Source organism: Capsicum annuum, chromosome 7 (assembly GCF_002878395.1).
Source record: "Capsicum annuum cultivar UCD-10X-F1 chromosome 7, UCD10Xv1.1, whole genome shotgun sequence".
Classification (NCBI taxonomy): domain Eukaryota; kingdom Viridiplantae; phylum Streptophyta; class Magnoliopsida; order Solanales; family Solanaceae; genus Capsicum; species Capsicum annuum.
The window spans coordinates 21,008,694-21,035,621 of record NC_061117.1 but is presented as its reverse complement, the minus strand read 5'-3'; the positions used below and the strand labels follow the sequence as shown (position 1 = coordinate 21,035,621).

At 38.8% G+C, this 26,928-nt stretch overlaps 1 protein-coding gene across 7 annotated transcripts in view; it reads left to right on the top strand.

Moving 5' to 3' along the window:
- LOC107877741 overlaps nt 1-26,928 on the top strand; it is a 43,217-nt gene that overhangs the window by 5,521 nt on the left and 10,768 nt on the right. For 6 of the 7 annotated variants that reach the window (XR_001676488.2, XR_007042640.1, XR_007042641.1 and 3 more), the window contains exons 2-4: nt 6,646-7,960; nt 13,364-13,484; nt 26,835-26,894. Coding sequence is in view for 2 of the 7 variants with exons in the window: in XM_047393445.1 (XP_047249401.1) it covers nt 6,783-7,960; nt 13,364-13,484; nt 26,835-26,894 (1,359 nt within the window). In the remaining 5 variants the exon portion in view is untranslated. The remainder of the gene's footprint in view (nt 1-6,645; nt 7,961-13,363; nt 13,485-26,834; nt 26,895-26,928) is intronic. The other variant, XM_047393446.1, reaches the window with a different exon arrangement.

Genomic DNA, 26,928 nt, shown 5'->3' with positions numbered 1-26,928 from the left:
GAGTTAGACCCAAGACCTAATTTTATATGGTAACAGAGTAGGACCCATGTCATCCAATGTTTCCCACGTTGATGGTTAATGAGATGTGTGATCTCTTTATAAGGTTTGGGCAATTCTCCTCTCTTTGAGCTTGCTTTTGGGGTGTGAGTTAGGCCCAAGACCTAATTTTACAATGACAACACTGAAATGCGCATAAAGCGAGGCGAAACGCTCAACACGTTTTGCGTTTTGCTTCGGGGCTTAAGTGCGCCTTTGCCAATACTGTTGCAGTCTAGCTGTGGATGTAAAAGTTTTATCTTGAAGCAGAACAAGAACTCTTAGAACCCAACAAAGGCTAGAAGCTTGTTATTGTCGTCGTTGTCCTTCTTTGTAGTTGCAAAAAAATAGCATTTAGTTGTCGTTTGGTTACATGTATTAAATGAAGCACTTTTTGGAAATTAAAGAATTTTATTAATTACGAAGTGAAGCTATACAAAACTAGGTTTGGCTTTCTCCAGGAAAACATCCTATACCAATATGTGGCAAAAAGAGTGGACCCTTTAGAGGGTTCAAGTGGATAGAAATAACTCTAATTTCCATGCGATTCTCAAAATCTAAAACTGTCTTCTGTTGTTTACTATATATTGCAAAATAACAGACACACTATCAGTCAAATTCACCCAAAAATTTCACTTTTAGAATGGTCTGAATACCTAGAAACCCTCTTCATCGAATGAGGTATACAGATTGGTTCCCCTATAAATTCTGTGTTTTGTGTTTTCTCTTCATGCTATTCGTTGTTGTTCCTCATTTAATTTGATGTTTACTAGTCTGATTTATCTTTTAGCTCATTCTTGTAGCCCTAAAAAGGTCCTCTTTTGGCATTTTAGTTGTGGTTTGAGTTTTCTGCTTTGGTTGTTTGTTGTTAACTATTTGGCTTTTTTTTTCAGTTTTTTTGGCTAAAATTCACCTTCATGTTTTTGGAATTTTTTTTGGGTTAAATAACAAGATTAAAATGGAATTATTGCTTCAGGGTTGTGTTTGGTTTCTATCCGCTGTTGTTTGTTTCCTCGAGTCAAAGGCGCAAAAAAACTCTTAAGGCCTTAAGCACAATAAAAAATGTGAGCCTTAATGAAAAAAGGTGTAAATAGAGAAATATGTTTCCGTAGTACAAGATTAATACTCATGAGCACAAATAACAAAAATATGGACAAAGAAATAGAAAATAATTATGATAGGATTGACTCATTATAAAGGAAAAGTATGCCTTAAAGCCTTAATGACGACACAGAAATGGCTGTAAAGTGAGTCAAAGTGCTCAACATGTTTTGCATCTCGCTTCAGGGCTTAAGTGCATCTTTGACAACACTATTGCAGTCTAGATGTGGATGTAAAGGTTTTATTTGAAGCAAAGCAAAGACTCTTAGAACCCAGCAAAGTCTAGAAGCTTGTTCTTGTACTTACTTTTTTTTTTTAAATAACATTTAGGCGTCGTTTGGTTACATGTATTAATTGAAATATTATTGATACTACATTCTACTTTAACAATTTTTGTAAACAACAACATACATAGTGTATCCTCACATAATGAGGTCTGAGGAGGGTAAAGTGTACTCAGTTCGTACCCAATACCACTACCTTAGAGGTGAGATAGAGAGGCTGTTTTCGGTAGACCCTCGACTCAGAAAATACAGTCCGAAAAAGATGTAATAAAGGTACAAGAGACAATAAGGAGTAATACAACAACAAATAGTAACAAAGCAGTACTACCGCAAAATAATACTACATCCACCCGAAACAACATATATCAACAAGTATTCAAAGAACAAGAAACTACTAGCGTAACCCTACGACTTTAACAATTTTTGTCCTCATACTAAATTCCACTTTTAACAATCAGTGGTTGCTTTTCTAATCATTGTATTGATAATACATGTATCAGTTATGTAGTACTTGGCGTATTATTTTATGCCAAAATTGATGTTGAATAACAATGCACATATAAAGAATACATCTACTAGAAGTAGAGCAAGTAACCGATAAGCATCCTTTGTATTATAACTCGGTTACTTGTTATAATACTTATGAACTACTTATTAGAAGATACCATATTTATTTACTCATTTTTATCACTTTCATACAATATTTTGAATTCCTTTCTAAAAGTATTTTTTTGAGGTAAAAAAACTGGTTTATCATGCGCTAAACATTTTTAACTACATGTGTTAATAAACCTTTGTTTTTTTGATAAAGTAGCTGGTATTATTAGAAAATACAAACGCTTATCCAATGAAAAGAAGAACGAATTGTCTCGAAAGGATGGTGTATTGGTTGAGAAATAGGAATAACAACTTGGAGCCCCTGGTTTTGGTCTAGTGGTATGAGCGACACATGTGATGTGTGGGTTATGCACATGGTATAATTTAGAATCGTGCTGCAGACACAAGTTCATGAGTAGAGAAGGGTAGAGTGGCAGACCCATTATCCACTTAGTTTCGACCGTGTTCTATTAGTCTTCGGGAATTTCTCCCTTGTTAAAAAAAGATAACATGGAAATCTCAAAGTCTAAATCCTGACTATAACACATGGTCAGACCCTCTCTATTTCAATTTTGGTGCGTTGAATTTCCTTGAGACTTGTGCTTGTGGGCCGAATGAATTGCCCAACGAATTAGTCAAAGTGCATTTTAGTTGGCTTGGATGCCATTCATATAAAAAAGATTCAGATTTTAGTATGATTAACCAAGCGTCCATGAAAAATTCAATCGTTAGTGTTTATTATTTTTCAAATAATAATTATTGTATTCTAATCCTACTTAATTTATATGTGAACCAGACAACCTGTTTCCTTTTAATCAAGTATAAAATTATATTAAAAGGGCAAGAAACAAGCCCGTACACAAAAAAGTAGAAAGCCTCATAAAAAGAAATGATATTCTATGAAAGACACCCAATCTTCCATACATATAGTAACCTCGAGGATGCTTCAAAAGAAATAAGGGATAAAATAATATTCTAGGGCTGTGCGAATTAATGGATAAATCAATATCCTGAATCAATAATTAGATTATTAGATTAGTAGTTTGGGCTATTGGTTTAACATTTTGGCTATCAGTTTGCTGTTCTATGTTATTGGGTTAGGGATTTGGTTCTAGGTTTAACCACCCAGGGTGAACCGATTATTCGATAGTATTTATTAAATTATAATAATTTTACCTTTCATTATATAAAGTATCTTAGCAAGAAGATGAATCGGTGTCAATGAAAAGTGATGGGAATGTTATTTTCAAATCTAAATTAAAGTGGGTTGCTGTAGTTGGCTAGTTCTATCGGCTCTGTCTTATCACCTATTTTTTCTAGCTAAACAGTCTTATGACGTGAAATTTTTCGTGATGATTAACCCAATAATCAAACCGATAACGATCGATAATCGATTAACTGGTGACCAATTAATGATATCTTAACGGTTCTTTAACGGTTTTATCATGTCTACAAACCGACAAACCAATAAGTTGAACCAATAACTTTCAAAATCGAACCGTACCGATCGATATTTAGCCCTAAAATATTCCTTAAATATACTAAATCCTTCTCTGACCCATCAAAAAAGTTCTTAGTCTCTCTCTCCATATGGTCCATATTAGTGCTATAGCACCAACATCCATGCCCTTGCTTCTTTTTTTCCGTCTACTAAAGGTCCAACTGAACATTGTTTTCTTGTATTGTGCCTGCCCGCCTAACATCTACTCAAAGTCCAAATCATTTCAAAATTTTCCTCCACAGGCAAGGTGTTGTTCGACGATGTAAGAGGAGGTGATTCATAGCTTCTCCTTGAGTTTTTACTCGTGAAACATGAAATACCAATTGACACAAGTAATCTTCCTTTCTTCCAAATCTCTATCGCCAAGTTTCACCCCTTCCTCAACAAGCCATGTAAAAAAGCACCAATTGACCAGCTGAGCAAAAACACCAACTGACACAACTAATCTTCCTTTTCCTCCAAATCTCTACCGTTAAGTTTCACCCCTTCCTCAACTAACCGAGCATAAAAACACTCCTTCCAAAGTGTCGTAAGGATCCATATCGAGATATATGGAAAGGTCAACTCTAACCTATTTGGGAGCTTCTCATAATATGATTAATAAAAAAATGCCATTATTTCCTTTCCTCTAGCTCCATACATCATGGCTATTCGGTGTAGTGTTTGGTAGTCATGGGCGGCTCGACATAATTGGAGGCCTAAAGTGAATTTTAAATAGAGGCCTAAAATTTTAACAAATCTCATATTTATTTTCATTTGAAGTCTATTTTTCAACATTTTTAGATGCAAAATAATTGCTTAACTTTTTTTTTTTTTTTTATAATTGATTGATTTTTTTTTTCCAAATAATTTCTTTTAATTGCTAATTTTAGGTAAACTTTATCAATGTTAATATTGAAAAACATCCTTCCACTAAGGCAATCATTACATGAACTTTTAACATAATTCTGTAAGCAATACATTGACAAATTTTAGATAAAAATAATAGAGTTACAACGATAAAAATTGATTCAAGAAGTTGATAATTTGATATACCCCTTCTTTAATATGCTTGTGGCATTGCTTCAAAACCTGAGAAGAAACCTAAAAATAATTTGCAATTCACTTTGTTCTACAGTTTTTGACTATTGACCATTCTCTTAACAAAGTATACTCTAACTTATCTTAGATTTGAAGAAACAAAATACAAAAGGAGTTAAAGAGAATAAAATAATGTGAGTGTAGGTGGACAAAATGTAAGAAGGCAAAATAACATTTTCTTGATTTCTTCTATTTGAAAAAGGTTAAAGAGAATAAAAATAATAATAATTTTTTTAAGGAAATATTGTACTCCCTACGTCCCAATTTATGTGAGTGAGTTTGACTTGGCATGAAGAATTTGTGGTCTAAAATAAATCTAAGAAATTTGTGTTGGCTATAAATAGGGCTGCAATTGGGTAGGTTGGGTCAAATTTGGGCGGGTCAAGATAACAAGGTCAAGACCCAACCTGACCCAAATTTGTTTGGGTCAAACTATATTGGGTCAAAACGAGTTAGATAGCGGGTTATAACCTAACCCACCCAATTTTTACTAAGATTTAAATGCTTTATTTGATCTTTTAATTTTCTTAGTACCGAATAAAACTATTTTTTCTTTATTATGGCTATATATTACATTTAATAAAAAAAAATCTTTGTAAAACATTTTAATAAGAAGCCTTAAAAATCAATTTGAGTTACATATCAACTCAATTTTTAATGGTTTGGGTTGAAATGGATTGAGCTAATAAATGGGCGGGTCAATAACCAATCCAAACTTGAACGGGTTGGGGGGGTTGAATTTGATTTTGCCACTCCTAGCTATAAATCATTTCATAAAGGATAAAATTGGTGTTATAAGGTCAAATTGTTACTAAATATACAAAACGTGTCATTCTTTTTGGGACTGGCTATAAAGGAAAGTACAACAACAACAAACCCAGTGTATTCCCACATAGTGAGGACTGACTATAAAGGAAAGTGAGTCATATAAATAAGGACAGAGGGTGTATTTTTTATCGTAAATAATAAATTTTCTATTAGAAAAAATGACACATATTTTACTCTTTGGTAAAAATTTGCTCCCCCCTCGCCCCGCCAAATCTTGCAGATTCCTCCTAAACCTCTTAGAGGAGCTAAGTGTCTCAGACTCTCCAAAAATATTGCCGCACCCATGTCGGATCCTTCAAAAATACACTATTTTTAGATGATTCGACACGCACCTAAAGACATTTTTGAAGAGACTCCATAATTTTTTCTTTATTGGTAATGGTGGTGCCTGGGCTAGCTTGTGTGCACCTCAATTATGTCGTGGGGTATCTACGACCTCCCAATAGAACATGTACTGGGTAACTTTGTCCATCAAAGTGTAGACGTATGGGAAGAAATCAACTAGTGTTTTTTGCCTTGGCTGGGACTTAAATCCTCATGGTTCTTCTCGGACTTTATTGACTACTAGTCCACACCATTGGTTGCCAAAGTATTAATTAGTGTCGGAATGAAATAGAAGCAAAATAGATATAGAAAACTCTTATAGTTGACTGCAACTAGTTTGGAATTAAGGCATTTTAATTGTTGTATTTCCTTTCAATTTTGGAGTTCATAGGTACTTTCAACTATACTGAGGTCCAAAGATTGACAAGTTTTACGTAGGAATTCCTCATAGGTAGAGACTACGCTTTATTAGACCTCCTTGTGATATGGCTCTTACTTTCTGTGGCTCAATTCCCTATGAATGTTATGATCAAAAGGAAGTGTAAAAGCTAAAAAGGTTCCTGAAAATGCTGTACTTTGAGTTGAGGTATACCATAAGACAACTTCGGGAATTATGCTACATCTTATTTGTTTATCTTGGTAGAAATTGGCTCCCTTGGAGTATCTAAGGGGAATGTATTGTTTTTTTTTTCTTTGGGAGGGGGGGAGGGGGGAAGGAAGATAATTACTCAGATAAAGCTTCAAACATGGTATCCTTAATTTCTATTTTCATTCATAGTTTAAGTTCTCTCATTAGTTCTTTTGTACTATTTCTAGCTTTTTGAAGTGCTTGGTAGATGACTTTTGTTTGTTTTCTTTTGATCGTTCTCTTATGTTATTGATTTATTTTGCTAGTGACTAGGATTGAGCTATAACTGTTGCGAGAGCGGATACTGTTGGTAGTGGTTTGATCTACAAGGCATAACAATAAGAAGTACGAATTTCATCAAGTCAGAAAACTTTCGCTTTATTACTACTCAAGGACAGCTTGGATGGAAAACAAAATACTCCCATCTTCATCTGGAGGCTACGGCATTGATTCCTTTGGGACAAGTTTGAGTAAAAGGATATCTAGGCCAGTTGATTTGCCTGAATTTTCATGGCCTCCAGAACCTAGATTAGAAGAGAATGGTCCTCTCTTATCCACCACAGAAGAAAATACTCGGGACTCAACTGTAAACCAATCAAATTCTGCCAAAATGGTTGCTCTTGGAGATTGTTTCCAGCACGATCAATTTAATTATCAGAACAGTACTGAAGGATATAAATTCCCTAGTAATAGGAACCCCCAAGAAAATGGAGTTGATGGTATAAACCCTAACCCTTTATGCATGCAGTTGCAAGCTACACAGCACCAGCATCCACATTGGAAATCTGATGTCCCAACTGGGGAGATGCCCGAGTCACTAAATTGGGTATCAAAGACAAGTAACATGCCTGCACAAGCTGACACTGGGAGATCCTCTTCAAAATCCGATAATTCGTATACTGAAAAATCTCAGCTTCATTCTTATCAGGGAGATTTGGTTTCTGGAAACCCTGCTGTCAAATCTTGGATGCCAATGGAAATGCATAATGTTTCCACTGGAGTTGTGAGAGAGGTTGGAACAGTTGAGCAGATCTTTTCTCAGCACCATGCGTCATATGCCTCTTCTCATGGAAGAAGTTTTCCTGAAGAAGCCAATAGATTTGGGAATCCTTGTGTTTTGGAACAAAGTCTTCAGTGTTCAAACAGGACTGGAAGTAATAACCCCTCATATGGAGACATTCTCTCAGGGGTCTTGGCTTTGACTAACCAAAAGGTTGGTGGAAAGTCATTGCATAATGAGGCTCAGAGTTCCGTTGGTTCTTTTGATATTCGTGTAGACAATTTACTTGAAAGTAGAGGAAGAAGTGACGTGGAAGCTGATAAGAAAAAGGACCTGGAAGCAATAGATAAGCAGAACATCAAAAGTTCTTTGACAGATGACCTTTCCTCTAAACATGGCCACTCTCCATCAAATTGTGTTCAACATGTTGAGTCATATAAGTCAAACCGTAGTTCTCACAGATTAGATGAGAAGAGTAGGTCACGGTCTAGTAAAATGTCTCCTGCGGCTGAAAAGCTATGGGATGGATCTCTTCAGCTAAATGCATCTGTTACCGTGTCTGTGGTGGCTTTCTTCAAAAGGTCTTTCCATTTACTCTTTTGTTTTGGTTATCAACATTTGCTTACAACTTTTAAAAAACTGCAAGCTACCTTAGAAGTAACACTGTTTCTCCTTTATAATATTGAGGGGTTGTCTTTTTAGATTAATTTTGGCAAATTAAATATTAAAGATTCTCCACTTTCTTGGTTAAATAATGTCTGAAATGCTTCTCTTTTGCATGTTGATCTAGAGTAAAATTCCTGATGGAACTTATTGTTTTCAATGTTCTGCAGTTGCATTTCTACATTGCTTCCTGACTGCATTTCGTTTTGATGAACTTTCCAACCCAAAAGCCAGACTTTAACATATAACACAATTTTCAATAGTTCACCCCTCTTAGAATTTGATTTATATTAGAATCATGGCACGGTTGATACATGTTATATATGTATAAAATAATATTCTGCTGTTGTTCACTTCAGGCATAGATAACTAAATTCAAAGTGGAATGACATCTTAGAAAAAAAATTAAGAAAAATAAGCAATAAAAGAAAAGAAAGAAATAATGGGTTAAAAAGCAGAGTGGGAAAGTGGACTCTCCAAAAAAGATATGCTAGGAGATTGGGACTAATTTATTGTTTAGAGTTTTAGGAGAGACAAAAGCTAGGGTTTGGCGTTTAACAAGCTCTTCCTAAGCTCATGTGGATTCTGACCAACTAAACTTTTGCTGATATATACTGTGGACCTACCCAAGCATAATTTAGTTAGCTGATTCCAAAATGATTTTGCATGAAGCGGAAGCTTCTGGAATGTTGAGATTAGAAGCTGGAGTTGAGAACTTGCTTCTGTTAATCAGTGATGCATAAGCAAAAAGGAAGCTTGAGATCTGGACATATTTTGGAAGGTAAAAAAGAACTAATAAAGTGCCAGGCAAGTGGATTTTTGAGGACGTTGAATACATGCTGAGATGTGGAAGGGATTTTTAACTTATAGGGTAAGATTGAAGAGAGAGATTTTGAATCGGGGAGAACAAATAAAGAAGAGAGCATGAATAGAAAAAGAGAACGATTAAGTCGAAGAAATGCTATCATTCATAATAGCAGCAGAAGAATTACTGGAATCGAAGAAAAATCAGATTTGGATAAGAATTAATAAGGGCTGGTAAAAAGAAAATAAAGGAGAGGGGGAGTAAGGAAGAGAGTTGGAAAATTTCTCTACTCTATTAATGATCTATAGCATCATCCTATGTTTCGCAAAACAGTAGTTAATCTAGGTAATAAATACTAAAATCTGAGGATCATTGATCACCTTTGCTTCAACCCCTCTACGACTTTCTCAGGCTTGATGTTGTCTAGTATGTCAATTAATTTGGGCCTGGTAGACACCACGAAAAGTTTATGTAGGTGATAAGACTACTTAATAATTAAGAAAGTTTATACCTCAAAAAGAAAAAAAAAATGAAAACAGAACCTAGTCAATTGCAGGTGACAACTAATCTATTTGTATCCAATTCTTTGAAACACAGAAACCTCTTTGGTCTTGGTAATTGAAAAGCGTAAGAAAAAACTTGTAATTAATTATTTCAGGCCTCACTGTTTTAACTATAGCTGATTTGCTTGAGACCAGTCCTCAAAACTCTGACTGTAAAAGTTGATTGAACCGAATGAAATCAGCTGCTTTTCCCAACTTTCTGAAAGTGTCCCTGCATGATCCGGTTTGATTGAACCAAAAATAATCAGCCGCTTCTTTTGCAATTTTCTTTGAACTCCTTCAAGATTCAGTTTTTTCGTCAACAAAGAGAATTGCCTCATTCAGAAGGAACAACTTTGGGTTGGGACCTAATCTCACAATGTTTTTATCTTATCTAATCTTTCCTTGTTATATATCGTAATAATTGTAATGAAATACTAGTAGATAGAGAGATAATAAGAAAGGAGCATGACACCCTCTTAGTAGGACAATAAAGTCTTTATGTGGTCTTATCGGTGAGTTGATGAGCTTCGTAATATTTGAAGGTCAGAAAATGTTTTGCTGCCTAACATTTCTTCACACAAGGTGACGCAGACCAATATACTTCATATTTTGTGCGCACTTGTTCCCTGCAAGAATCTTGTATCAACTGAAAATGTTTTTCGTGCCTCAAGTCAGATACACAATATCTTTCATCCCAATCCGCTATAATGCACACTTTTCAAAAACAATGTAGTCCTGCTTCCTCAGTTTCAATTTATGTGCTTATTTTCTTTTTAGTCTGTTTAAAAATGTATGACATTTTTACGGATATTTTGGTATATTATACACATCTTTAGTTTAAGAACACATGATTCGAGAACCTTCCTCAAACTCCATGCATAATCAAACTAAGACACATAAAATGAAAGGGAGGAAGGATAATATATGAACTACATGTTGAACACTATCCATCTGAGGTTGACTCAAGCTTATATGTATATGGTGCTAATTTTGGATAATTTATGTATACTTTTTTTGACAAGGTAATAATTTTATTCTTGAATTAAAAAACCCCATATACAAGTCGTACAAAAGAAATCATCCATACACAAAGGCACCTCATGGGTAATACTGAAAGTACACTAGAAACGAAAGACATTTTGCGATTTACAAAATCATTCTCAACACCCTCAAAAGCTATCATGTTCCTCTATTTCTACAGAACCCACATAGTGGGTTATGGAGCAACATCCTGTGCTCTCGATCTTCTCTCTTTGAAGGCCCAGCTATGCAATACCTCTTTCATTGTTCACAACATCACCCATTGTATTATGAACCAATTAGGACCATTGACCATAAATGCGTAGTGACCTGATAATGCACCAAGAGATGATCTGCATCTTCACTTGAACATTTGCACGTGAAGCATCAATTGACGTATGTGATTCTCCTTTTTATATTTTCTACTGTCAGCATCACTCTCCTTCCTACCAGCCACACAAAGAAATACACCTTGGCACCCTGGGAGTCCAAATAGAAAGATGTGGGAAATCCAATTCCCCTCTCCAACACACACTGGTAATGTAATAATATGATTTAACAGTGAACATACCATTCCTACCCTCTCGCTTTCTCCAAACATCAGAAGTATCATACTATGCCCTCTGCCTCTATGGTAGATCAACTAGGTGAGGATTCTTTCTTGATCTCAAATGACAATGCACTCTGTATATACAATAAATCAACCAGGATGACTTATGATTACTTACTGCAATTTAAATATTCCGACTGAAAAAAATATTGTTGACTGTGCGATTGTCTCATCTAAAACACGTGAAATTTCTTTTTGATAATTGGTGGGGTGAGATTCGAATGAAGTACCTTTGCCTTCTTTGAGACCAAGTGAAACAATGTGACCATCTAACTTGAATCTTAAGTTGTTATTCAGCAATTATGTTTTCTTTAATGAGTCATTTTTTTTTTGACACCGGTAACTTTGTATATTTCTCCAAAAGCTGTACATAGATATATACGTCAACTCCATGGATATTTAAGTTTACAATTTGTGTGAATATAGATAGAAAGTGATTTATGCATCCACACTTATTATGATTACTATCTCTTTTACTAGATCAAGAACCGTTAATTTTTTGAAATTTTTCTCTCTTCTTCATCAATGTCCAATTTATAATTTTCAAGAACCCATCTTTGTATCTCTAATTTTCAGGACTTTGAACCAAATGTTATATATACCCCTCGTAAAACCCAACTAAACCCTCATAATTTCTTCTTATTCCTTCAATTTAATCATCCCCAATGTCAGTTTTTTCTTCAATCATTACTTTGGGATTTATTTTTTGCTTCATCCAAAGCGGAAAAGCACCACTCTCATTCATCCAACTCCGACGACGTCGTTGAGCTACCCCTTTTCCCTCTTTCTCCTGTTCTCTTCCCTAGTTCACCTAACTCCCGCTGCAAATCTTTGAGTTCTGTTTCTGTCCTCTTCAGACCTTTGTTTCAACATTGTTTACTTCAAAAAAGAAAAGGAAAAAAAGGCTGGAAAGGGGAATAGGAAAGAGTATAATTAAATAAAGAAAAATAATTTTTTTATTAAAAAAAAGTACTATTACGTGGCGAAGTGCGTGCACTTCACCACCTCGTATAGATTTGGGTATGAGTTTTTGAGGAGGTATATATTTCACTTTTAAAAAGTTTAGGGGGGTAATAGGACCCTCGTGAAGTATAGGTGTGTAGTTGGAAATTCGGTAATAGGTTGGGAGGGCATTTGACTAATTTCTCTTTAGTAAAATAAGCACTTTTGGGAAAAAATAAGCTTGACCAAACGTGCTATAAGTTGTAGAAACACAGTCTGCAGTAAGGTTATCACTCACCATTCAAGTGTGTAGCTTGAGCACTTGGTCCACAAGCATTCAATACACATCCTTCAGTCAATATAACCACACAGCATTGGTTATCAAAACAGAATATAACCACACAGTATCTATCTAATGTCAATTTTTCGAGAATAGCATCGTCATATCCCTCTTTGCCGTTTATTTTGATCTGAAGTAATGTATTAAAAGAATCCCACGTTTCATTTTACATTCAAAACACAGCTCTAAAATTTTTTGTTGGTTTTCCTGGAAAATTATTTTCCATGCCTCTTACAATTGAAAGATATCTGGCCCCTTTGAGTTTGATAGTTGGTCAGTCAGTCATAAAATCATACAAATCTCAATGTTTAAATATGGAACTATTTTAAGGTACATCACATATTCCAGTTCATCATGAGTGCAGTTAAGAGAAAAGGGAAAAAAAGAAATTGTGTCAGTGCCTCAAAGGGATGTGTATTAAGAGCTTGCGTATCTGGTCTTTTATATTGGAGAGATCCCTAGAATTCCTGTATGGCGCCTTTATTCATATGAAAAACACGCTGAGCTTACTTCTAAATTGTCCACCTGAGTAGATTTGGGAATTATCACACTCTTCTATTGTAGGTAGTGGCTCATGGTTATTTCATTCATCATGTGCGTTCAAATTAATTCAAAATGTTCTTGAATTGTGTCTATTTGACTCAATGTAGTTAACTTAATTCTAAATGCTGACAGATTTCCTTAGATATATTTACTCTTTAGTCTTTACGGACTGTTTATATGATGGCTCTTTCAGTATGAAGTATGGCAGGCATTTTCTCTGTATTCAGGAAAGATTCGCATCTTTCATGGTTACCTATTTAATAACGTTATTTAGCTGCCGCTACTATTGTGCATAATCTATCTGGCTTTTCACTTTCCATGCTTTTGTTCATTATTTGACTTGCTCTTGCACTGATCCTCTTCACATGCAATGCTGATAGATCTATTTCTGTTCACTTGATTTGTAGCATTTAGACCTGCATGCATGACAAGCTGTTTTCTATCTCTTCTTTGATGATTTTTGTAGTCCACTGAAGTCATATTTTGTTGATCCGATGAATGATAAATTTTATGTAGTGGTGAGAAGTTGCTTGATCTCAAGTGGTCTGAATTTGTAGAAGTTAAAGGCAGAGTAAGATTAGATGCATTCGAAAAATTCATCCAAGATCTTCCTCGTTCACGCAATCGGGGACTAATGGTAAGACTTGTTATCTTTGTTCTGTTACTTAAATTGGGCACTTCAATGCTGAGAGTTAACATGATTCATTTGTGATAGATGCCTGTAAATTTTTCAAAAAGAAAAAAAAGAAAGAAAATATGCACTTTCCTTTAAAATTTCAGCTGAAAAGGAGAAACATGAAATGGTTAATAGAAAATTGGAAGAAGACATGAAACATTACTTTTAATATGGGATGCCTTTCACTCGTCTATGATTACTCACTTCCTCCCTTGTTATTGAAAAGAAAAAAGAGAAGAAATCACCTTATTGGCTGGCTGCCTAAGCTTGGTTTTCCAAAAATTGTAGCTCACTTGTTGCTGACACTTATCTCTACAAATGTTCTTAAGTTCTTGAGACTGATGAAATACAATACTCGACCCTGCTTGGTACTGAGGTTTAGTTATTGTTGTAAAAGAGGACGATTATCTTCTGGAAAATATTTTTCTAAAAAGCTTTTACACTTATTTACACAACCAACATTAGGATATAGCTTTTGTTGATGAATATTTCCCTAGAAACTTCTTATGGCATAAAAGTTAGGGCATTGATCCAGTCCTATATATCCATGTGCTTTCTTAGCCAAATATTAAAGTATCTGCTATAGAATTAGGTGTATATTCTGGAATTGGAAAAGAGGGAAAAGAATGTTAATCATTCAGAGTTTTTTGACTTAATTAACATGTCTTATATTTTAAATTTGAAAGCATGCTTATTGTTTTACTGGTGATTCTGCTGATTTAAGCAATCATGTTAGTTTGTCTCTCAATGGATTGAAAATGTCTTTCAGTATATTCTTTATGATTGGAGAATGTTTCTCAATATTTTTCTCCAGTATAGGAGGGTTTTAAATAGCCAACTTATAACAGAAAATCAACATTATTTACAATTCAAACTACCAAGAATATCTCAATTACTAAACAAACTATAATAGTTTGAATTTTAAATTCATCCAAAAGCTAAACAATTTATTTTGCTAAAAATTACTACATTAACTAAAAGCAAAATTCAACACTCCTCGTTTGTTTTAGTTACTTCAATTTAAAAAGTGCTCCTCCTCAATTTTTTTTTTTTTTCTTGAGATTTAATACTGTTGTATTCCTCAACTTCAAGGAATGCTGGCCACCTCCAAAAAATGTTACAGGACAGAAAGATTAGACTCTTAACTTTACAGAGGTCCTAAAAAGTCTACCAACTCATCTACTTCCTCTATACAGTTTCCTTTACACCAAAAAAATAAAGACACTAAGCAGTTCGATTTCACATCATGAATACACTTAATCTTGTCTTCAAAGCATCTCCCATTTCTCTCCTGCCAGATTGTCCATCATATACATGAAGGTATTATCTTCCACCATTTTTTCTGGCTCTTACTCCCCCCTCTTCTAATCCAGCAACTCAGATCAATGGTATGCTCTGACATTGTCCATTCAGTCTTTGTGAGATTAAAGAACAGATTCCAGAGTTGTGAAGTGAACTTGCAATTCAGAAAAAGATGGTCATTTGTCTCCCCAGTTTCATTGCACAAACAATATCTAGTCACCACAATTCTTCCCTCTTTTGTAGCACTTCATGAGTAAGACATGCCTTCTTCACTACTAGCCAGGTGAAACACTTCACTTTCCTAAGTGCCACGTTTTTCCAGATATTCTTCCATATCCTTAGATCATCACCTTGCATCACTCTGTGCTCCTTATAGACTCTATTCACAGAGAATATGCCATCCACTGTGTGTCTCCATTGCAATGTATCAGGTTCCAGGACAGTTCCAGTGAAGGCCTCCACTTCATTTAATAATCTCGTGACTCTGTCCACTTCCCAGGCATTAATATGTCTTCTAAAGTTGAAGTTCCACCCTTGAGTTGACCAACTCTCCTATATAGTTGCTTCAGGATTAGTGCTTAGACCCCTAAGATCAGGATAAGTTCCTTGCAATGGAGTTTTCCCTATCCAGTTATCTTTTCAGAACATGGTCTTGATGCCATCTCCTACCTTTATTCTGGATTTACCCTTCAAACTTGGCCATAAGGATCTGATTGTCTCCCATACCATAAGTACAATTCACCTCATTGGAGCACCATGGGCTAATCTAACCAAATTGATGAGTGATGACCTCCTTTCACAAGGTTGATTCTTCGTCATTGAACCTCTATAACCTTTATAACCTCTTTACTCAGCTGTGCCATTTCCCGTTTCACCAGATTGTAGCCTTCCCCTTCTTTGCTACCTTTCCATAAAAATTCTCTTCTCAGCGTAGTCAACTTTTTAACCACACTTGCAGGAATAGGAAACAGAGACATCACATATGTAGGTTAGGAGTCCAACACTGAATTTCTTAGTGTGAGCCTTCCCCCTAATGATAGGTATTGAGCTTTCCATTGGGCCAATCTCTTTTCAACTTTCTCCACAATGTTGTCCCAAATTTCCACATCCTTGTGCCTTTTGCCTAGAGGCGTGCCTAGATACATAGTTGGCAGGTTATCTCTCCACACCCAAGTATACTAGCTAAAGCCTGGATGTTGGCCACTTCTTTGATAGGGAAAATATTACTTTTTCTCCGGTTCACCTTCAGTCCAGACATAGCTTCGAAAACCACTAGCATGACTCTGTTGTAACTAACTTGTTCCTCTTCAGCTTCACAAAAAATTAGTGTCATCGACATATAGCAACAACAACAACATACCCAGTGTATTCCCACATAGTGGGGTCTGAGGAAGGTAGAGTGTACGCAGACCAAACCACTACCTTAGGTGAAGTAGAGAGGTTGTTTCCGATAGACCCCGGCTTAGGACCGATAACAGTATACCAAACACAAAAGATAAGTGCATATAAACTAGTACAGTGTGCAAAATAAACTAACAGTATAACAAACACCACAGATAAGTGGATATAAACTAGTACGGTATGCAAAATAGCCACACGATAATACTACAACCACAACACCACGAACACGAAACTTCATACACAAAAGAACGCTCCCCTACTATTACCGACGCATTTCCACCCTCTAACCCTCTACCCTAATCCGCGTTCTCTACATCTTCCTATCAAGGGTCATGTCCTCCGTAAGCTGTAACGGCTCCATATCATGCCTAATCACCTCCCTCCAATATTTCTTCAGTCTACTCTTCCCCGCCTAAAACCATCTATAGTATTTTCTCACACCTTCGCACTGGAGCATCAGATCCTCTCCTCATCACGTGCCCGAACCAACGTAACCTCATTTCTCGCATCTTGTCCTCCACCGAGGCAACTCCCACCTTCTCCCGAATGATCTCATTCCTCACCCTATCTTTCTTGGTATGTCCACACATTCATCGCAACATTCTTATCTTCGCCATCTTCAACTTTTGGATGTGGGAGTTCTTAACGGGCCAACACTCCGCTCCATACAACATAGCGGACCGGACTATCCTTTAATCTTCGAGGACACCTTCTTATCACATAAAACTCCCGAAGTGAGCTTCCATTTCAATCACCCTGCCCCAATACGATGTGTGATATCCTTGTCAATCTCACCATTGCCCAGAATCATAGACCCCAGATACTTGAAACTCTTCCTCTTTTGAATGGCCTGAGAGTCCAGCTTCACAACCACTCCAGCCTCCTGCAACACATTACTAAACTTGCACTCCAAGTACTCCGTTTTGGTTCTACTTAACCAAAATCCTTTAGACTCAAGCGTCTGTCTGTAAATCTCCAACTTATCATTAACTCCACACCGAGTCTCGTCAATCAGTACCACATCATCTACAAATAACATACACCAAGGCACCTCTCCTCGAATATGTCGCGTCAAAACATCCATTACCAAGGCAAATAAAAATGGGCTAAGAGTCGATTCCTGATGCAACCCTATCAAAACTGGAAAGTGCTCTGAATCTCCACCTACCGCCCTCACACGAGTCTTCACACTATTGTACACATCCTGAATTGACCTAGTGTACGCCACGAACACCCCTCTATCCTCCAAGCACCTCCATAGAATCTCTGTGGGAACTCTGTCATATGCCTTCTCAAGATCAATAAACACCATGTGCAAGTCCGTCCTCTCTCGAAACTGCTCCACTAATCTCCTCACAAGGTGAATGGCCTCAGTGGTCGAGCGACCTAGCATGAAACCGAACTGATTCTCAACAACTTAATACCTCTATAGTTGTTGCAACTCTGGATGTCTCCCTTGTTCTTATACACTGGAATCATGGTACTCCACCTCATATGACATATTCCCGTCATCTCCTATTTTGAAACCTCTCACCCAATTATTTTGAAGTGATGTTCTTACCATACTACTGAACCCCTCCATGGCTAAAATAAACAAAAAGGGAGATGAAGGATCCCCTTGCCTGAGTCCCCTCTCTGAAGGAGAAAAAACAAGTTCTCCACTTGCGCTGCATTCATACTCTGTCTTCCTTTTACAAAAGCCATTTGATGCATGTTGACCAAGCTGGCAATCACTCTCTTCAGTCTTTCTACTAATACTTTGGCAATTATCTTATACACTCCGGAGATCAGATTGGTCTAAAATCTTTTAATTTCACTGCTCCTGTCTTTTTAGGGATAAGGGCTACATAAGTGACATTCAAGCACCTTTAAAACACCTGATGATCTTGGAAATACTGCACTGTGCCCATGATGTTCTGGTTAACCAACTTCCAGAATATATGGAAAAAATTCATCCTGGTGCCTTATCAATGGCACATGTTTTGATGCTCTTCCATAGCTCTTCCTCCTCGAACCTTCTTTGTAACCACATTTGATCTTCTATGGAGATCACAGCTGCTCCTCGGAGATTAAAATCAGGTCTCCATTCTTCATTTTCCTTATATAGATCCTGATAGTAACTCTGAATTGCACTTTTAATTGTTGTCTGTGATGACTTGTCCCTCCATTTCCAGTGAATTTATTGAGTTAAACCTCTTGTGTGCATTAGCCATTCTGTGAAAGAACTTTGTTCTTACCCCCATTTTTCAGCCATTGTATGCTTGATCTCTGCCTCCAAGCTATTTACTCCTTTTTTACCACCTCTTCAAATTCCATAGCCAAATGATATTTTTGAACTAGCTCATCATCAGTGAGGTTTCTGTGTTCCTGTAGTGATTCCCATATCCTAACTGCTGCAATCTCTTCTTTTTTTCGCTTCCAGTTGCACCTGTTGCTTCTGCTCCACTGCATTAGCTCCTTTTTAAGGAGCTTTAGCTTGTTTGCTAGGATGAAAGCGGGTCTGCCCGGCTTGGGAAAGAAGTCCACCATGCTTTAACCTTGTCTTTAGAACCTTCCACTTCTTGCCACCAATTTTCGAATTTAAAATAGGACTTCTTGAAATCGCAATCCCAATATGTTAGAAGAAAAGGACTGTGGTCTGACCCTAATCTTGGTAACAAAGTCTGTTTAACCTGTAAGAAGGAATCCTCCCAATCAGCGAGTATGGGAACCTATTGATCCTCGAAGCACTACTGTGATTTTCCCACCTCCTCCAAGTGTATGATCCTCCAAATAAAGGAGGATCTACCAGTTCCAGATCATTAATGCTCTCAGAAAATTCTGTCATTGTTCCTGAAATTCTGTGACAATTTGCTCTCTCTGCCACAAACATAGTGACATTAAATTCACCATACACCACCCAAGGTCTCTCACAATTGCTTTTGCTAGTTGCCATTTCACTCCACCTATGTTGCTCGGACTCTTCAAAATGTCAACTGGTATGTGTCGGACTCTCCAAAAGTAATGTATTTTTGGAGAATCTGACACAGGTGCGGCATCGAAAGTGAAGAGTCCGCACAACTTAGCTCTCCACGGCTCTCTTCTAATCTCCCTATTACAATTTGCATAAACAGCACTAAGAAGCCATGTAAGATCCTGATTTGTGCGTGTGAATTTACAAGTGATCATTGTTCCAGCAACCTCAACTAGCTCTCCCATCCATTCCCTTTTATCCCACATTGTTAAAATCCCTCCACTACTACCATAGCCTCTAGATGTTCTTCCCCCACCTATCTATTAGTCCACATTTCCATTAACAGATTCTTGACCTCCCCTTCTATTTTTGTTTGTAAAAGAACATAAATGTTCGCACCCAACTGATGAACTAACTGTTTTACCAATCTCCTTTTATCCACACCATTTAACCCCCTAATGTTTCAAGATACAATTTTGACTTTCATTGATCACCAATTGGTGGCCTTCTCCCCTTTCTCAATTCACTCCTTGGATCCTCATTCTTATACTAAACTTCAAAGATTAGGTTCCTAACCTCTTCTGGAACCAATTGATTATTATTGCTGCTTGTCTTTGGTACCCAATTTTAAAGTCATCACCTTGTTCCTTTATCAAATTCATATATGGCACATGATGGACCAGGTTCAATCTTCTCAGCATTTGCCTTCTTTGGTGTATATTCTCCATAAATTGACAAAAAAGCACAAATTGTGACTCCTCTAGGTGCTGCTCTTGAAGTGCATTAACTTTTAATTGTTCCGACCTTGATATTTTTTATTTCAATTGTATTTCCCATGTACATCATCAGTGGTGTGCGATGGGAGCTTGCCTTCCCTTTACCCTGTTTTGTGTGAGGGCTGGAACTCCTGGTTCGTCTAAGCTCCTCCCAAGTCGAGGACGAGGGACGAGGGACGTGCTCGGCCATTTTCTGTTCTTTGTTCTCTTTTCCCTGAACTTGCACCAAATTATCTCGTTCGGATTCGTTTTCATCCGACACATTTCCTGCACACATAAAACACGTAATAAGTTCAAAACATAGAAAATAACGATGTAACAACACAATTATGCATAAGACATGAGATGATAATGTGATAAAAATATATACTTTTAGCCGAATTTCAGGTACGGTTACAAGGTCTAAATTGGAAATCAAACACTCATAAGATGAAGGTGATGCACCGTTGGCTATTGACAATGTTATGAGAGAGCGTGATAGATACAAACATGGGACAGGTAAAAGATATCCGGTAAAAATTTTACCCAGGCCGGTATAATCTGTATAGATGTGTAGCCTATCCCATGTAATCCCCTATAATTAGGGATTTTAGATAACAACAACAACAACAACAACAAACCCAGTGTATTCCCACTTAGTGGGGTCTGGGGGGGTAAGATGTACGCAGTCCATACCTCTACCTCTAAAGAAGTAGAAAGGCTGTTTCCGATAGACCCCCGGCTCAAGTCACGAGATACCACACAAACTCATAGTAAAGCACAGAACTAGATTACATAACCTAAATACGGCACCCATAAGTATTAGAAAACAGAGGAAAGCACACAGATTCGTAATAAAACATGGAACACGGAATCATAACAAGAATAAAACCCCCACCAAGTAATTCCCTACACTAGCGACCCAAACCGGCCCTAGTCTTCTGCCCTAATTCGCGTCCTCCAGACCTTCCTATCTAGGGTCATGTCCTCGGTGAGCTGTAACTGCTCCATGTCCCGCCTAATCACCTCACCCCAGTACTTCTTCGGCCTACCCCTACCCCGCCTAAAACCATCCAACGCTAGCCTCTCACACCTACGAACCGGAGCATCCATGCCCCTCCTCTTCACGTGTCCGAACCATCTCAATCGGGCTTCCCGCATCTTGCACTCCACTGGAGTCACACCAACCTTCTCCCGGATAGTCTCATTCCGAACTCTATCCCCTCTAGTCAGCCCACACATCCAGCGCAACATCCGCATTTCTGCCACCTTCATTTTTTGGATGTGGGAGTTCTTAACTGGCCAACACTCCGCTCCATACAACATGGCCGGACGGACTACCACCCTGTAGAATTTGCCTTTCAGCTTGGGCGGCACCTTCTTATCACACAACACCCCCGACGCGAGCTTCCACTTCATCCATCCCGCCCCAATATGGTGCGAGACATCCTCGTCAATCTCACCGTTACTCTGGATCACGGACCCGAGATACTTGAAACTATCCCTCTTACATACCTCCTGTGATTCCAGCTTCACTACTACCTCATTCTCCCGCCTCACGTCATTAAACTTGCATTCCACATACTCTGTCTTGCTTTTGCTTACCCTGAACCCTTTAGACTCAAGAGTTTGCCTCCACACCTCTAATTTGTCATTCACCCTCGAGTCTCATCTATCAGAACTACATCGTCTGCAAAAAGCATACACCAAGGCACCTCCCCTTGAATACGCTGCGTCAACACATCCATCACCAACGCAAACAAAAAGGGACTAAGAGTAGATCCCTGATGCAATCCTGTCAAGACAGTGAAATGCTCTGAGTCTCCTCCCGCCTCCTCACCTGAGTTTTCGCTCCATCATACATATCCTTAATTGTTCTGATATATGCCAGCGGTACTCCACTCACCTCCAAGCATCTCCAAAGCACCTCCCTGGGGACTTTGTCGTAAGCCTTCTCCAGGTCGATAAATACCATGTGCAGGTCCTTCTTCCTTTCCCTATACTGTTCCACCAACCTCCGCACCAGGTGAATTGCCTCCGTCGTCGAGCGGCCAGGCATAAATCCAAACTGGTTTTCGGAAATAGACACTATCCGTCTCAGCCTCACCTCGACCACTCTCTCCCAAATCTTCATAGAGTGACTCAATAACTTAATCCCCCTATAGTTATTACAACTCTGGATGTCACCCTTATTCTTATAGAGAGGGATCATGGTACTCCACCTCCAAGCCTCGGGCATCTTTGCCGTCTTGAAGATTTCATTAAACAATCGAGTCAACCACCTTACTCCAGCCTCTCCAACGAACTTCTAAAACTCCACCGGTATCTCGTCCGGCCTCGTCGCCCTACCCCTTCGCATCCTGCGAACAGCCTCTCTAACCTCTTCTACCTTAAAACGTCTACAATAGCTAAAATCCCGACACTCCTCTGAGTGCTCCAGTTCCACTAACACAATAGCTCTATCCCCTTCGTCATTCAAGAGCCTATGAAAGTACGACTGCCATCTATTCTTAATGTGGCCGTCCTCCACCAACACTCTACCGTCCTCCTCCTTAATGCACCTCACCTGATCGAGGTCACGACCCTTCCTCTCCCTAGCCTTAGCGAGTCTAAACAACTTTTTCTCCCCTCCTTTCCCCTGTAACCCTGCATACAAGCTCTCAAAAGCGGCCGTCTTAGCTGCCGTGACTGCTGACTTAGCCTCCTTCCTGTTTACCCGCTTCTCTTCTTCGTCCTTACTCTCAACCAATTTAGCATACGCCCCTTTCTTGGTCCCCACTTTCTCTCCACCTCTTCATTCCACCACCAATCCCCCCGATGATGCCCGGCCCGGCCCCTAGAAACACCCAACACCTCTCTTGCATTCTCCCTGATGCACCTAGCCGCCCTATCCCACATACTATCCACGTTCCCCCTACACTCCCACACCCCCATTCCCGCCAACTTCTCCCTTATCTCCCACGCATTCACTGGCGTCCAAGCCGCCCCACTTAATTCTAGGTCTACACTCCTTACTCCTCCTCTTTCTATTCTTCTTTATACCCAGATCCATAACCAAGATCCTATGCTGGGTCGAAAGATTCTCACTCGGGATGACCTTACAGTCCTTACACAACGCCCTATCCCCTTTCCTAAGCAACAAAAAGTCAATCTGGGTCCTGGCTATTGCGCTTCGAAATGTGATCAGGTGATCGTCCTTCTTCGGGAAGCCCGAGTTCACCACCACCAGCCCAAAGGACCTCGCAAACTCCAATAGAGTAGCCCCCTTTTCATTTCTCTCCCCAAAACCAAAACCACCATGCACATCACCAAAGCCTCCTGGTAACGCCCCGATGTGCCCGTTGAAGTCTCCTGCTACAACAATCTTCTCCGAGCTAGGCACGCCTCTCACCACCTCCTCCAACGCCTCCCAAAACCGCATCTTCTCCTCCCTCTCCGATCCCACTTGCGGCGCATAGGCACTACACACGTTCAGGGTAAACCCCCGAATGACCAACTTAATAGTCATCAACCTATCGTTGATCCTCTTCACCTCTACTACCTGACTTCTAAGCTCTTCATCTACTAAGATGCCAACTCCATTCCTACGCCTCTCGCTCCCAGAGTACCACAGCTTGTAACCAACCACCTCCCTAGCCTTAGACCCTACCCACTTGGTCTCTTGAACACACGCAAGATTGATCCTCCTCTTCCTAAGAATCTTCACAAGCTCTATGGACTTACCCTGAAGGGTTCCTATATTCCAAGACCCAACCCTCAGCCTACCATCACTATCCACACGCCCTCCACTACCCCCCCCGCGGCCAAACCTTGGCCTCCCTCCCACTCCCGCCCTTTCCTCATCCCCCGCCCCCACCCCGGCCCCACGCCCCAACCCCCTCGGACATGACCCTATCCAACCATTACCGCCCACAGCCACAACTAGACGAAAGTATAAGAAAATATCAAGATATAAACGATGGTAGTAGCAAAGCAGCAGCAAGAAATACAAGGCTCACACAAATTCAAAGGAATAATCCAGGAAATAGACAGGAGACAAACAAGAAACCAGAAACAAGACAAAAACAAGGACAAACAAGACGGAAACAAGCAACAAACTAAACAAACTAAACGACAAAATAAAGAAAAAAAGTTCAACGAAACCAAAACTGAAAAGAAGTGGCTAAATATTAAAGTAAAGATGTCACCGGTATGCCTGTGTGCTGCTGGTTAAGACAATATCGATGTCGGAATAGCTGCCGAAGCGTCGCCGGCGTCTTCGTACCCACTTGCTTTGACCGGTGCTACCCCCTTACACTTCGCCGCAGCCGAGGAGTCGAGCCGAAGGGAGCCCTAGTCCCGCCGGCGATAGCAGTGACGGGAAGAGAAAGGGAAAGAGGGGGGAGAGAAGGGGGATAGGGAGATCTGGGGAGAGTACCCTTACCTGTTTCCAGCGCGCCTACTCCGTCTCCGGTGTCGGCCGGCCGGTGGTGGTCAGTGAACGAAGTGTACCCGAAAAAGAAGAAGATTCTCCCCGAAAAGTGTTCGTCTTATTTCTCGTTCGGAGGAGCGGGGGTCTGGCTCGCGTGGCTTCCGGCGTGGGGGATGGTCGCCATTGACTGGTGGCGCTGGAAGCTGGGTTGGTTAGCCGCTGCTGGTGGCGGCGGAGATTTCTCCGGTGGTTGAGGCGGCTAGTCGCTGGGGTCGTTCGGTATTAGAGAGTGGAAGTGAAGGGAAGTGTACCTATTAATTACCAAGAATGTGCTGATCGATCCTTGGCTATAAATGGACGAAACGCTGAACAAATTGCTTCGGAATGGTTACCTGTAAGAAAAATGACCTGTCATAATGGCCATCATAATGAAGCATGGTGATTGGCTATCACCGGTAAAGATGTCAATTCGCTGGGACTGTCAGTGGAAGTAGAAATTATGTTGCCTGGAATAGTCATGAAAATGAGCCAAGGAAAGAATTGTTAATCATGAACAGATAGAAAGATTTGATTGGGCAGATATTATAAGGTCACTCTAGTGGGCTCAAGCTACTTAAATTTCTGCCCAAATCATAGAAGTCTTGATATCTTGTGGATAGAAGAAATCTGATTGGTCCTTGCAAAAGAAGAAAATTGTTGATAAAAGGAGGAGGCTGAGAAAATCTGTGATAGAGAAGAAGAAATGAAGAAAAATGGTTGAGAAATGATGAAGAAGGGGAGAGCTTACGTTTTCAAAAGAATTGATTTAATTTTTTTTTTAAAAAAGTAAAAACTTTGTTGATCAGCTCATATAGCCGTTACATATGCCATGTGGGCGAAATTTATGAGAAAATGAAGTTATGAGCCTAGAAGCGATTGTATGCAAACACTTGGTCTAGACAGCGTCGAGGTCTGTTTCGATAAAACATTTGGTAATAGTTTAGATAGGGAACTCGAAGAATCGGAATATTTTAGGTGTGGCTTTTGACCCTTCAGTCAATAAAATAGGTGTTTTGACTAAACTACCCTTAATTAGCTACTATCTAATTAATATGGTTTCTTGATTACATAAGACTCACTTATTCAAATAAGGGTGAACTTGGAAGAAAATAAATAATTCCCTCTTGATTATATAAGTGGATGCTTACTTTGAACCAAAATACAAAGGCTAAATGGACAAATATTTTGGACCTGAGGGAGTATTAGGTAAGGAAGGTCAGTTCTATCATTCCTTTCAGAGAATAGATCCTCAATAGCTCACAGATTAGGAATTCTTCCCCTTATGGAGAAAGCTCGAAGAGCTTCCCATAAGAAAAGTCAGTTCTATCATTCCTTTCATTCCTTTCAGAGAATAGATCCTCAATAGCTCACAGATTAGGAATTCTTCCCCTTATGGAGAAAGCTCGAAGAGCTTCCCTTCATTCATTACTAAGCCAAGGTCCCAAGTTTCCGAGTCAGTTTGCACTTTTTCTACCCTAGCTTTTTCGGAATTCAATAGTAATTGCATATCAGGTCTGTAATGTCGAATCTACAGTTAGACTTAAATATTTTATATCGCATAATAGTTCATTTTTTTCTTTCTATCTCTTGAGGTAGGGGTAAGGTTTATGCACACTCTACCCTCTCCAAACTCCACTTTGCGGGACGACACTGGGTATGTTGTTGTTATTGTTGTAATAATTCTCCATGCTTTTGTAAAACCTTCCACAGATAAAAGCCAGATACTTAAGTGGAGAATGATTGAGAGGCAGGTCCATCATTTACCAAGTCGAACCATTCGCCTTTATGCTAGGGGATTTCTTGGTTACTAGAAAAAATAAAAATAAAATTCTACATGCTTTTGGTGTCCAGTCTCTCCCCACCTTGTAGAAAGGCTTTTTTTGAGAAAGGTAACTTTGTATTCACACCAAAAAACTCATCAGGTAAGACTGATGAGGTGGGATTTACAACCCCCTGGGGGTATCATGCAGAATCAAAACCCAAAAAAAACTTTACAATTGTCCTATGAAATCCACTAGACTTTCTACCTCCCCCACCATATCTTGTTTACCCCAAAAATACAGCAAACACAGACTTTTCATCTTGATCTTCTGAATGCTGCTAGCTTGTCCATCATGGGATCTTTCATTACTTCCCATCCAAAGTGACCGCCTTGTTGAAAGGGGCTTTACAAGTCCTTAAGTGGAAAAACCCTAATATTTGTTGTATCAAGGCACAATAAGGGTATTTCAGAATTATATGTTCCAGTGATCGGATGTTCAGATATATTGGCAGTATTGGTCTGATTTATATTGACAGGTGGTTGTAACTCTTATGGAATTATAATGTTCAGATTCTTAATATTTAAGCTATCTGAGTGAATAAGTTTTAGGTTTTTCATTACTGAGGAAAAAGTTTTCTTCATCGATGTATTATTTTGGTTCGTATTAAGTAAATCGTCTTGTGTTCAGGTAATTTCTATTTGCTTAAAGGAGGGAGCTTCTGAAAAAGGACTCAAGGGCATGAAAGAGGTAAATGCTATCCCTACCACTAAATGAAGCATAT